The sequence below is a fragment of the Mustela nivalis genome (genome assembly GCF_964662115.1).
Source record: "Mustela nivalis genome assembly, chromosome: 3".
Taxonomy (NCBI): Eukaryota; Metazoa; Chordata; class Mammalia; order Carnivora; family Mustelidae; genus Mustela; species Mustela nivalis.
Window position 1 is genome coordinate 48,290,939 of NC_139022.1, and position 12,579 is coordinate 48,303,517.

At 41.3% G+C, this 12,579-nt stretch overlaps 1 protein-coding gene across 2 annotated transcripts in view; it reads left to right on the top strand.

The window, feature by feature from the left end:
• MAN2A1 (mannosidase alpha class 2A member 1) overlaps positions 1-11,338 on the top strand; it is a 170,013-nt gene extending 158,675 nt beyond the window's left edge. For both annotated transcript variants that reach the window (XM_082724900.1, XM_082724901.1), the window contains 2 exons: positions 6,098-6,208; positions 8,511-11,338. In XM_082724900.1, the coding sequence (XP_082581026.1) occupies positions 6,098-6,208; positions 8,511-8,663 (264 nt within the window). In that variant the 3' untranslated portion in view covers positions 8,664-11,338. The remainder of the gene's footprint in view (positions 1-6,097; positions 6,209-8,510) is intronic.
• Positions 11,339-12,579: the final 1,241 nt, after the last annotated feature.

Here is a 12,579-nt window from a genome sequence, read left to right on the forward strand (position 1 = left end):
AATTTCTTGCAGATAGTTAACTAATCATTTCAACATCAGCATCACTTACTGAACAAGATTTTCTCTCTCCACTTGTTTATACCACCCCCTTTTCTTATAAGAGGCAGTTTAAGGTATTTCTTCATTTTGCCTTTCTTACAAGAATTGATTGGTGCTTTATTAATCTCCCTGGCATCTGGAAAGGTGAAAATTGTGGAGAAAATTTCCTTTGTTGTATGTATCTAAGAACAGATACGTACCTGTTCTTTCATTCACCTTACCTGTTCTTTCTGTCATCTTATCTTGTTGATCAAAACAGGATAACTGTTATTGGACATTTTAATGAATACCCTGGAAAATGAATTTCAACTGGTTATTTATTTCCTGTCTCGGGACTTAAAACACTGTGCAATTTTCTCACCTTTCCAGTTGCCAGAATAACACGGAAAGATGGATGTTGGTAAGCATTTTCAAGGAATCTGGGCAGGTTGGAGAAATTTTTCCACCAGGTGTTTAGCTCTGCCGTTATCTATTAGACCTTAGACATTCTTTGAGGAGGGTGGGGACACATTTCTCTTGGAGAATGTAGTCAAAGTTATGGCTTCTCTCTTCCACAGAAAAAAAGTGTGCACCCATAACATTTACTAGTTTCCAGAAGTGTACTTCTCTGTGAAGCTCGCATTATTCATGAGAAAATCAGGTTTCTTTTGGTGTGAGACCAGACCGGCACAGCTTTCTATTCTGAGTTCTCACCCACTTTGGTAAAGGAACACTGGCGTGCTCCTTTGCTTATGAGACCCTGCCATGTGTGTGGATAATTTTCAGCGTGGCCTTAAATCCTGCTTAAAATGGGGTGAATGGATGGGTAGGCAGGCTGGCTGGATGGAAATGACCGCGTCCACGCCTTCCTTTCTGAATTGATGTATATTTTGATAAATTGTGGTTTTAGCACTGCTGGAACTGTGGATTAAATACTCCCTTTTTCTAACCTCAGATCAGAGAGTGAGCTCCTTCCGGTTGTAGGCTTTTCTTCTATTACATTAGAAGCGATCTTTCTCCTTTCCTTCCAGTCCTTAGCCAGGGTGAAGGCAGGAGGGTGAAGCTGTTACTGTCCTGCTGCCTTTGTTTGAGCCCTCGCCTGCATTTACCACCTGGTTCGCTTAGCACACAGCCCCTCATTCTCTCACTTGCCTCATTCACAACATGGCAGTGATAATAGGACCCACCTCAGAGATGTGCTAGGGATTAAATGACTCACTTAGAAGAGTGTCTGGCAGGTAGTAAGCACGGGGTGCTTGACAAATGAAGTTCTTAACAGTCATGAGCAGTGGTGATTGTTACAAAAAATGTAGGCACTTTTTTTTTTTTAATTGAACGTTGAAGTTTATTCCCAAAGTAAATCTTGATGTCACTTTGACTTGTATTCTTTATATATTTTTGGGGGGTGTGTGTGTGGTTTAAGATTTACTTATTTATTTGACAGAGAGAAGGAGATCACAAGTAGAGAGGCAGGCAGAGAGAGAGGGAAGCAGGCTTCCTGCTGAGCAGAGAGCCCGATGTGGGGCTTGATCCCAGGACCCTGAGATCATGACCTGAGCTGAAGGCAGAGGCTTTAACCCACTGAGCCATCCAGGTGCCCCTCCTTATATATGTTTTTGAAAACTCTGAGAAGTTATTAATAAAGTACCTAAAATTGTCTGCGTGCCAGGCATAATGCTGAGGGTTTTCTTTGTAAAGAGAGCCTTATTTAGCTCTCCCAGCTCTACTGTGAAGGTAGGTGGGCAATATCATGCCCCCATGTTTCAGAAGAGGACATTCGCCGACTGAGAGATGGTAGGTAGCCTTCTCAGATCATGCAGTCAGTAAATGGCGTGCTAAGGGGTGCAGCCCAGCATGGCTGACTCCAGATCCCCACCCAGAACCTCATACTCCTCTTCCCAGGGAACAAAGGGAAGTGAGAGTGCCGAAAATGTTAGGGAATACTCTGCCTGTTTTTCTCTTGACCACTCAGTCATGACGGGACACCCTTAGAAGGATCCACCCACCATCTGTGGGGAGGATCATGAAGGACTAAGGTAGGGTGGATGGGTGATCATTGCTAGTTGACCGTGAGAGTGTATGCTTCGTGACTGGGACATTCACGTGCACGTAAATATAATAATGCAAACTTGCATACCACCTCCCCTGTTTCAGAGACTGTTGTGAGAGGAATTGAGTTCTTCCGTGAGAAGTATTCTGTACAGGGTTCTGCACACGGTGAGCGCTCAGAAAGCGTTAGCTGCGGTTACTGTTATCGTCACTGTGGTTGGCACTTGATCCTCCAAGGGGCGCTTTGGGAGCCTCACCGAGTTTTCTGAGTTCTGAGAAGTTAAATGACGTATTCGCAGACACACGACTGGCTTATGGTAGAACCAAACCAAACCTTGCTTCCAATCCAGCTTTTTCTAACCTCGATGGCTTCATTCTGCCAGCCGCACCACTTTCCCTCCACTCCCCCCAGTTGCCAGAGAAACCTCATGGGCCCCGCTTAACCTCAGAGCTGCTGGTTGCTTTATCCAGTGGAAGTTAGTTCCACAGTGGATTCTCCAAGTGCCTTTGGAACACCCGAGTCCTTCTGAGGCGATTCAGCCTTCGCTGTGATCTGAGCTGTTTCACAGACACGCTCGATTTGCCACTCACCTTGCACAGTGCTTGGCCCAATGTCAAAGTTGGTAAATTTTCTTCCCTACCCACTTTCCTTGTTTTGTTTTGTTTTTTCCTGAGGTCCGGATAGTACTCATACACTAATGAGTGTGAAAACAGGTCTTTCAGAGTCTGTTTACTCTCCTCGAGTGAACAGCGTCTTTTTGGTGAAGGTATCTGTTTTCTTGCATGCATATTCAAGTTAAATTCACAGTTTCCCTACTTTGAAAAACAGTTTTCTTGGAAATAAAATGACAAGACAGACTTTGAAACTGAAAAACTGCTGCTTTGCCTCAGGTATTTTTGCTTGAAAACTGATACTTTCATGAATATTTAATTTTTAAAAACTTGGACACGATGATTGCTATTTCAGTTGGTGTTCTGGTCCTTACGAAAGCGATGCAGTTTTGGTTTTGAGAGAAAGTGTAACTTTTTTTTCCAGCAGTGAAAATTACTCTTTATGACTTCAATTTCTACTTTTCATATTGTTTAAATCTCTTCTAAAACTAATGGCAAAATTCCAAAGATACTTCCTTTCCTCTTATTTGTTTTTTTTTTTTTTATTGTCACCTCCAGTCTGCTAAAGGCCTCACATGCTCATTATTTCAAGAGCACATGTGTTGCTGTGTTGCTCTAGTGAATTAAAATGGCCAAATGCTTCCCCCCCTCTCTCTGCCTACCTCTCTACTCACTTGTAATCAATCTCTCTCTCTCTCTTTCTCTCTCTCTCTCTCTCTCTCTCTGTGTTAAATAAATAAATAAATAAATAATCTTTAAAAAAAGAAAAGGACGCCTGGGTGGCTCAATGGGTTAAGCCTCTGCCTTCAGCTCAGGTCATGATCCCAAAGTCCTGGGATGAAGCCCCACATCAGGCTCTCTGCTCAGCAGGAAGCCTGCTCCACCCCCCACTCCCCACCCCCGCCTGCCTTTCTGCCTGCTTAAAATCTTTTTTTTTTTCTCTCTCTCTCTCTCTGTCAAATAAATAAATAAATAAATCTTTAAAAATGGCCAGAGTCTTTGGTTATAATGATAGGGGCTTTTAAAGGAGCCTCACAAATAGACCACGTAAGTAGTGAATCCAAATTGTGACTTTGTTATGATTTTGATGCATAATCGTTGACATATAGTTTGGAGGGTCTCTGATTCCTCAGCTTCAAAGTTATGACATCATGAAAGAAAAATTGTGAATGAAAAGTTAAGTGAGAGTATTGATTAATTGGTAACTGCTTGGAAAATAGTCACCAGCACTTAATTGATAGATTCCATTGATAGAAATAATAATAGCTAAAATGTACCCAGGGCTTCCTCTACTGCAGACACTGGGCTGAGTCCCTATTACACGATTGAATTTCATCTCCATTTTATGGTAAAGGAGAAACCAGGTTTTGCTAAAAGCATCTAAGAAATTGTAGAAGTAGCATCTAGATCCTGAGCTGCCTGACTCCCAGCCAACGTTTGGATCCATTTGCTACAGCTTCTGTACTAGCACTTTCTGTCTCATGAGCTAAGCCACCATAAATAGTATTTTCAGCATTTTATGAGACACCACGTCTCCAGGAAGAAGGGAAACCTGCATTAACTCCATTTTGCAGACAGACAAACTGATGCTTAGGTAATCAGTGATTATTCTAAGCCTAAACACTTAGCACATAACAGAATTATCCTTGTTTTTCTCCTGGAGACCTTGTATAGGATACACGAAGGATTCTTCTTTTTTTTTTTTTTTTTTTTTTACTCTGCTCTTTTCATGCTGTTTTGGGACTGTGTGAAACACATTGAAATTTTATTAGAAATTTTTATCATATGATTTAAACCTTCTATGTTTATCATGTTGGTCCTGTGATGACTCAGAATTCCTTAAATGACTTTTTTCCTCTCCCTTCAAACAAAATCTTAGCAGTACCACTACAAAATACCAGTGTGAAATGTCATGAAGCAGGTTATTCCAGCCAAGAATCTGAGGTGAGGACAGCTTTAAATTGTTGAGGCACATTAAAATCAAATCAGTGATGAGAATGCTGGCAGCTCTTCACCAAAGATGTCTCTATGGTACATTTAAAAATCGTATGCCCTAGTGAGGATGATTAAGAACTCGGACATATGTGTATCTGTGGCCACAGAGGAGAAAAAGGGATCATTGTCATCACAGGTCAGTGCTGAGCACACTCAACTCCTTTGAATAGCTGTATCTTTCTTAATTCATCCAAGGATTCTTAATTTATTTTGCTTATTATTAGAAACATTGCCGCCCTTTAGGAAACATAATATTTATTAAGAGAATTGTAATTTAAAATACTCAAAGCACTCACGGCATCCTTATTTAAATGGATGCAGGAAATTTTACTGCAAGAGAGTGTATATTGATCCCTGTAGCTGACTTGTCATGTTTAGTATTTTTCTCTTTGCCTGCACGAGAATAGCTTCTGTAATGTGAATTTAAATGATACATCAAGCTAATAAATGTGGTTGGCCTAGCAAGTGATAAGCATAACTAATTCAATTTAAATGTCTTTTATATAAAAATAATGAACCAATGCATTAAAGATTAAAAATGTTAATGCAATTAGCAAAAATTAGCATTCAATAAAGAAGTCTATTTCAGTTTTGAGATGGATGATGTATCATGCAATGTCCAGATAAGGACTAAATTCAGGTACACTTTATTCAGCTGATGTATATGTTAAAAACTAAATAAATAAAAAGTCAGTGCTTTTTTTGCCCCTTTGCAGCGACGTGGATTGAACTAGAGGGTATTACGCCAAGCTAAATAAATCAATCAGAGAAAGATAATTATCATATGATCTCACTCATACGTGGAATTTAAGAAACAAAACAGAGGGGACCATAGGGGAAGGGAGGGAAAAGTAAAACAAGACAAAACCAGGAAGGGAGAGAAACTGTAAGAGACTGTTAATCATAGGAAACAAACTGAGGGTTGCTGGAGGGATGGGGTAACGGGGAAATAGGCATTAAGGAGAGCACATGATGTAATGAGCGCTGAGCATTATATAAGACTGATGAATCGCCAAGCTCTACCTAGACATGAAGCCAATAATTTATTATATGTTAAGTAATTAAATTTAATAAATAAAAAAATGCTTTATTTGAAGAAACTTTGGTAAAACAGCATGTGACATGTAGACAAAAGGACACCCAGATCCTCAGGGACTGTACTGGGAACCAGGGCATGAGGTGACTTAACAAGGAGCCTTAAAACTTAGTGTCACCTGCCTCCTTGTGGGGGGAGGTAGAGGGAATGTAGCAGGTATGACAGTGAATGTGAGACCTGAGGGGAAATGAACGTTCCTGGCATCACTGCTAAGTAAAGTGAGCATTTGTGGTTGGAGGACACTGACTTCAAGACAGTGGAGTATACGGTGGTGTCGCTATTTGCCTTAATGTCGCTGTGGTGTGTTGGCACTCTGCCCATCTGCAGGTGGACGGCAAGCATTCCGATGAAGCAGCCTTGATCCTCCACAGGAAAGGGTTTGACTGCCGCTTCTCCAGCAGAGACACGGGGCTGCTTTGTTCCACCACCCAGGGAAAGGTGAGCTGAAAAGAGACTTTTGCTTGTTGACTTCATGTACTTCGAAATCTTTGTTTTCTGCTAATAATTCTGACAGTAAGAAGGTAATGTTTCATTGCCTCTTCACGGACTCATTCCCCTCAGCTGATAAAATTAGCTCAAATCTCTCCATCTTAAGAAAGCAACTTTCAGGTTCCTAGGTGGCCCAGTCATTAAGCTTCTGCCTTTGGCTTGGGTCATCCTAGAGTCCTGGGATCTCAAATAAATAAACAAAATCTTGGGTGCCTGGGTGGCTCAGTGGGTTAAGCCGCTGCCTTTGGCTCAGGTCATGATCTCAGGGTCCTGGGATCGAGGCCCACATCGGGTTCTCTGCTCAGCAGGGAGCCTGCTTCCCTCTCTCTCTCTCTGCCTGCCTCTCTGCCTCCTTGTGATCTCTGCCTGTCAAATAAATAAATAAAATCTTTAAAATCAATCAATCAATCAATCAATCAATAAACAAACAAAATCTTGAAAAAAAAACTTTCTCCACCTTCAGAAAGAAAGCAAGCAACTTTCTCCCCCTTTAGTCTCTCTTCCTTGTCAGTATTCAAAATCCATGTCTGGAACATGGGCACCTGTGAGGACAACATTCTTAGGCCTTCCACTGCCAACAGACAAAGCACCCTCTTCCCACCCACTCTCTCCATACTTCCTCCTGTCTCACACATGCTCATGTAGGATCCAGATCTGCAAAGTCTCAAAGGGACTAAAGCAGATTCTATAATAACTAAAGTGGGGTGGCAGTAGGGAAGTGACAGGGAGCAGTGACATTGTGGCCATTCAGGGAGTTTTACCACAGCCCTGAAGCAGCCTCACTGAGCTCCAGTCAGTTGTTTCCTCAGGGGACACGAGGGTCTGGATCTCCTGGTCAAGCCAGATTTGCATGGGAGTCCATGGGGTCCTCAGGCTGCCTCATTTTTATGTCTCCTTTGAGCTGGTCTTGCTGATAGTTCCCACAGGCCTTTCCTTGGAAGGAAAAGAATCTCCAGCCTTGTGCCTCTGGCTCTGAGCGGGTTGTGCTCAGAGAAGGCAGTTGAATGGCACACAGGCAGGTCTCTGCCCCATGGGGCAGCTCTTCTCCAAAACCTCACAGATACCCTATAGATCAGACTCCAGTGATTCACTTCCAATCCTACAAATTAGAATGTGCATCGGATATGAAAAGGATAGAAAAGAAAATGTGGTAGGTGGTCAAAATCCTCTTAGGTAGATAAAGCTGCTCCATTTCTTGTATCATGCCCTACATGGAGTTGGTGCTAAGAAAGCACCGATGTTTTTTTTTTCCTCTTTTTTTCATTTTACCTTATTACTGATGATGTGCGTATACTTGGTTGTAAGCATTTGTATATAGATGTTGAGGCCTCAAGTCTTAAGGGGATTATAGGATCCAGAGAAACATGGAGTGAGGGTAGTACTTTTCCAGCCCCCTCAGCCTTCAAAATGGGAGTCCCTGATACGAGCAGCCTTCCTTGTAGCAGGCCTCTGTCCTTTCTCTCTGCTCTTTGGGCACAAGAAGAACCATGACTGTTAGGTGTTAAGTGTTGAGTATAAGAGGATATGCATGTTTTTAAAGCTTGCTGGGGTATAGATGTTTTTTTCTTTTATTGAAAAAGTGGTCTCGGGACGCCTGGGTGGCTCAGTGGGTTAAAGCCTCTGCCTTCGGCTCAGGTCATGATCCCAGAGTCCTGGGATGGAGCCCCGCATCGGGCTCTCTGCTCCGCGGAGAGCCTGCTTCCCCCTCTCTCTCTCTCTGTCTGCTCTGCCTACTTGTGATCTCTGTCTGTCAAATAAATAAATTAAAAAAATTTGTATAAGTCAAGCAGAGAGAGTCAATTATCATATGGTTTCACTTATTTGTGGAGCATAACAAATATCATGGAGAACAAGGGGTGTTAGAGAGGAGAAGGGAGTTGGGGTAAATTGGAAGGGGAGGTGAACCATGAAGGACTATGGACTCTGAAAAACAATCTGAGGGGTTTGAAGTGGTGGGGGTCGGTGGGAGGTTGGGAGAACCAGGTGGTGGGTATAAAATTCAGAAGAAGAACGTACAGCGAGCCGTCCTCTCCTGGCTACCCTTCTCCTAGGTGTCCCTCCAAGGACGGTCTGTGTGTCCAAGCACGCTGAGCTGTATCTAATCTCCTTCCCTTTCCCCTTTTGACTTTAAAAGGAAACTAAATACGCTTTTTCATTCTACTGTTTTCTACTCACAAAATATATAGATGTGCCGGTAACCTTTCCTCAAAGTTGACCTAACTGGGCAACTTTTTTGTCGTTTATTTTTCAGATTTTGGTACAGAAGCTTTTTAGCATGTTTACTGTCACAAGTCTCATACCTTCGTCATTATCCTTGATGCATTCACCTCCAGACGCCCGAAATATAAGTGAGATCAACTTGAGTCCCATGGAAATCAGCACGTTCCGAATCCAGTTGAGATGAACCCGGCTTTCAGATTTGGATTGGGAAGCATTGTCTTTTATACACTTCTAGGTTTGACGTGCAATAAGGAAGCACATTATTTTAGCTTCTGGCTACTGTGAGGACATGAATTCTGTGATTGTTACTTTTTTTTTTTTTTTTTTTAACCAGTATAGAAAGAAAAAAAAAAAGCCATGTGATAGCCATTTTTTTTTTTTAAAGTTCCATCCATGAACCACCACCATCAGTATGAATCGATGCAACAATGAAGGAAGAAATGTCGAAAACAACCTCTCCACAGATTGTATCTCAGGTTAAATGCTAACTAACTATATCTGTGTCGGGGGTTGTGAGGAGATTGTTATAAGTAGTCATGTTGCTGATCCTTCATTAGTTTTACAGAAATACCCGTTTGTACCAAAATGGAATAAAAGGCTGCGGGGTAAAAGCTAACGGCCAAAATGGTTGCAGTCGTTCATACTCATTGGAAAAATTTTGTGTAGTGACATATGTGGAAAAGTGCAATCCATCAGCCCTTAACGATACCTGTACATCATTGATCTTCACACCCTTTTCTAATGTACCACTTGACCCCTCCCTTCTCACCCTTTGTAAGTATTTCCAGAAATAGCAGATTTTGAATCATTCAATAGTAGAAAAAGAGGCATATTTTCATGACTTGACAACGTGGGATAGGTGCAATTTATTCCATTGTCACTAAAATAGAAGAAGCAATTCCATAGGTACCATAACCTGTTTTAGGTACCACAAGGTGTCTTTTTACACAGCTCATTTGAATACAGATGTTCGGAGAGGGGTTTTCTATTTTAAAAATAACCATATCAAGATAAATGTGCCTTATTTTTTTATAAGTCTTGTTAAATCTTTTGGTGTCCCATGTGACTGAGGAAGGGGGGAGAGGGCGGGGGTGGGGAGGAGGTGGGTACTTTCGATGACACATGACGTGTTATCAGTTTTGCCTGACAATGCTGGCCACGTTCTGATCTGTTTCATTAAATTTGTGGTGATGTTATTCTAAACATTTTGACTATTTGAATGTACGGAGATGTCAGAAAACAAAACAAAGAAGAAAAAATACTGTTAATTAAAATACGCTGCTGCCAAGAAGACTGCAGCTTGACGCAAGGATTTTGTAACGTGCAAAATCCATACACTTGTTCCATTTCGCAGGAGGTAACTCAATGAAAGAATGCTTTAAAAGGGACCCTGTTTTGAAACCCACTTATATGTAGCTCATAATTATATGTAGCTCGTGGTTTATTTTATTGAAGAACATGTGTGTTGAGTGAATTCCAAACTTTTGTACATGCTAACCTCAAAGGGAAGTTCCAAGCCTATGTGCCATTACAATATGTGTGATAAAATTTGTTGGAGATCTTTATTCACGTGCCATTGAAGTTGAAGCAACATTAGAAGCATCTAGAACGTTCAGTTTTAGGATAGAAAGGATTCACTGAGTATGTACACTTTTGAAAATTCTCTGTGTTACCTAATGAATTTAGTATTCTCTGACTTTACACTTCCCTCTTACCTCCTGCCAGTCCAACATCTTTACAGAGAAGTTGAAACCTAATTTCTGTTTCACCATGTAGTCTGATGATCACCTGTTTTGTTTTGTTTTGTTTTTTAATCAAGATGCAGCTCCTAAGATTATTGCTAAGTTATGTTAAGTTCATAAACTTTTTTCGCCTTTAATAATTAAGGAAACAATACTAGTGTTGATGAAGATATTATAAGGGAGTAATTTCATGCAATAAACATGTACTGTAAGTTTCCTTCCTCATTTGGGGAGATAAACAGCTAAAAGGAAAAGAAAAACCACACTTCCTTTTTGTGGACATCTATAGATGTTAAGATTGCCAGAAGCAAATCCCAGGAATAAGATCAGTATTTTCTTTGCATCTTAAATGTAAAACCTTCCTTTGGGAGTTCACTGTGTTCTGTGGTTAAGTGGGTGTGCTTAATCATTCTGGAAATTCTGATCAGTTGAAATAAAAAATCTTGATGCAATAACAGTGGTTTTGCCACTTCTGGTGTTGGAGATGGATCTGTCCCATGTCAGTCGAGGTCTTAGTGTGTGTCGCCACCAGCTGCTCACAGGTAAAGCAGAAACTCTCTTGAAACCAGCAAGTTTCTGCTTTTTATTTTTAGAATAAATCATCAGGGAAATGAAGAGAGGACGCTTTTGCTTTGGGTTGTGGTCAAGAACTGATTAAATAGTTTAGTGTCTCTGGCACACAGTAAAAACCGTACACTTCAGTTGTGATCTCGGTGGCATATTTGTTTGCTTAGGTTTTATTATGTTGGTTATCACAGATGTTCAGTTAAGCAACTAGTTCGTTCCTTTTTGTGATCTTTGTTTTTCTTTTTGAATATCTGAGCTTATACCTGCAGTGTTTGAGAACTTGGCATCCTTGTTTTCTTCAAACGCTGATTAAAATAAAATGCTACAAAATGTGTTGTGAAACATTGCAATTACCTTCCCATGTCTTTGTTGTACTTGTGCCGAAATGTTTTCACATTCCTTTGTCTAGAAGAAAATCTTTGCTTTCGTTGTGATGATGTTGCTTATCTTGGAATCAAATAGGTTTTGATATTTTTCTCTTGGAAGATTTTATATCTTTTTGGGAATATGTAATATAAGATCTCTAATAAAAGATGAATCTTACCATGTACATAGTCCTCTAGAGTGCTGCTTCAGACTTATTTGGTCAACAGCGTATATTAATACATTTTTGAGGGGTAGGGTGGAATAGTGAGGGGCTGTTTTCTGTTCTTTGAGGAATGAACCACTCCACCTTCTGCCCACTGCTAGCTGGGAAACGTGGTTTTAGAGAGCAAGGGGCAGACGGGGGTGGGGTGGTGAGTTTCTTGTCGGGGTTTGGGGCCATCTTCGAGTTTGGAGTCTAGGGAACTTCCCAACAACACGGTACCTGTGGGGCCTTCTGAGCCAATTGGAGGAGCAGATTCTGGTCAGATTCCATATACTGCAGGACACAAATGAGGCTAAGAAGGTCCTTGGGAACTGATCCAAAAGGTAGAGTGTGTTGGAAGAGTGGGACCTGGAGGAATGCCGCCAGCCTGCTGGCCCCAAGTAGCCCCCAGTGTAGTAGTTTTCAGGAAGTTCCTTCAAAAGCCGGGAGGTGGGGGTGGCTGAAGGACAAATACACTGGAGGTTCCTAAGGGTTAGCCAGACAAGTGATACATGCTAACCAGGGAGTTTGGGCTTGTTTTGGGTGACTTAGGAAAGAGGCTAACGATTCATAATATCTATATGCCAAACTGTAAAAACTTGAGAAATATCCATAAACATTTCATTAGCAGATAATGGAAATTGTCTTTGGCTCCATCATACTTGATTATCAGTGTACCAAAAATAATTTGAATATTAAAACTTGTAAAGAAAAACCTAATTAAGGTAAGTATATTTGCATGTCTCCTATGAGTCTGTGTACTGAAACCAAGGAAATGTGATTGGGACTGTCTGGTTGAAGGGGTAGCCAGGAGGGGAGTGGCCAAGAATTAGCAAGGGCCCTGTGCTGCTGTATGTCAGAGCAGAGTACTGATGCCCAGAGAGAGGTTGTAATAGATAATCCCCTCATGGGATACTGACTGAAGCAAAACTAGGAGATTTATTGTTCCCAGCAACGGTCAAGGATAGATAGAGCCCTCCAAATACAGTCAGAGCCAGGTATGAGATGATGTCATCCAGTAACTGTCCTTATCTCCTGTTTTTGCTTTCCTCTCTGTGATTCTCATTCCCAGGCAAGGGCTCCACATTTGAGGGCACAATGGCTGCCAGCAGACCCAGACTCGCTGGGTTGGATAATGAATGAATGAATAAATGAATGAATGAAAATATGTTTACCCCCAGTAAGGGTTGTGAAACAAGAATTAGAATTTTCAGAATTACAGT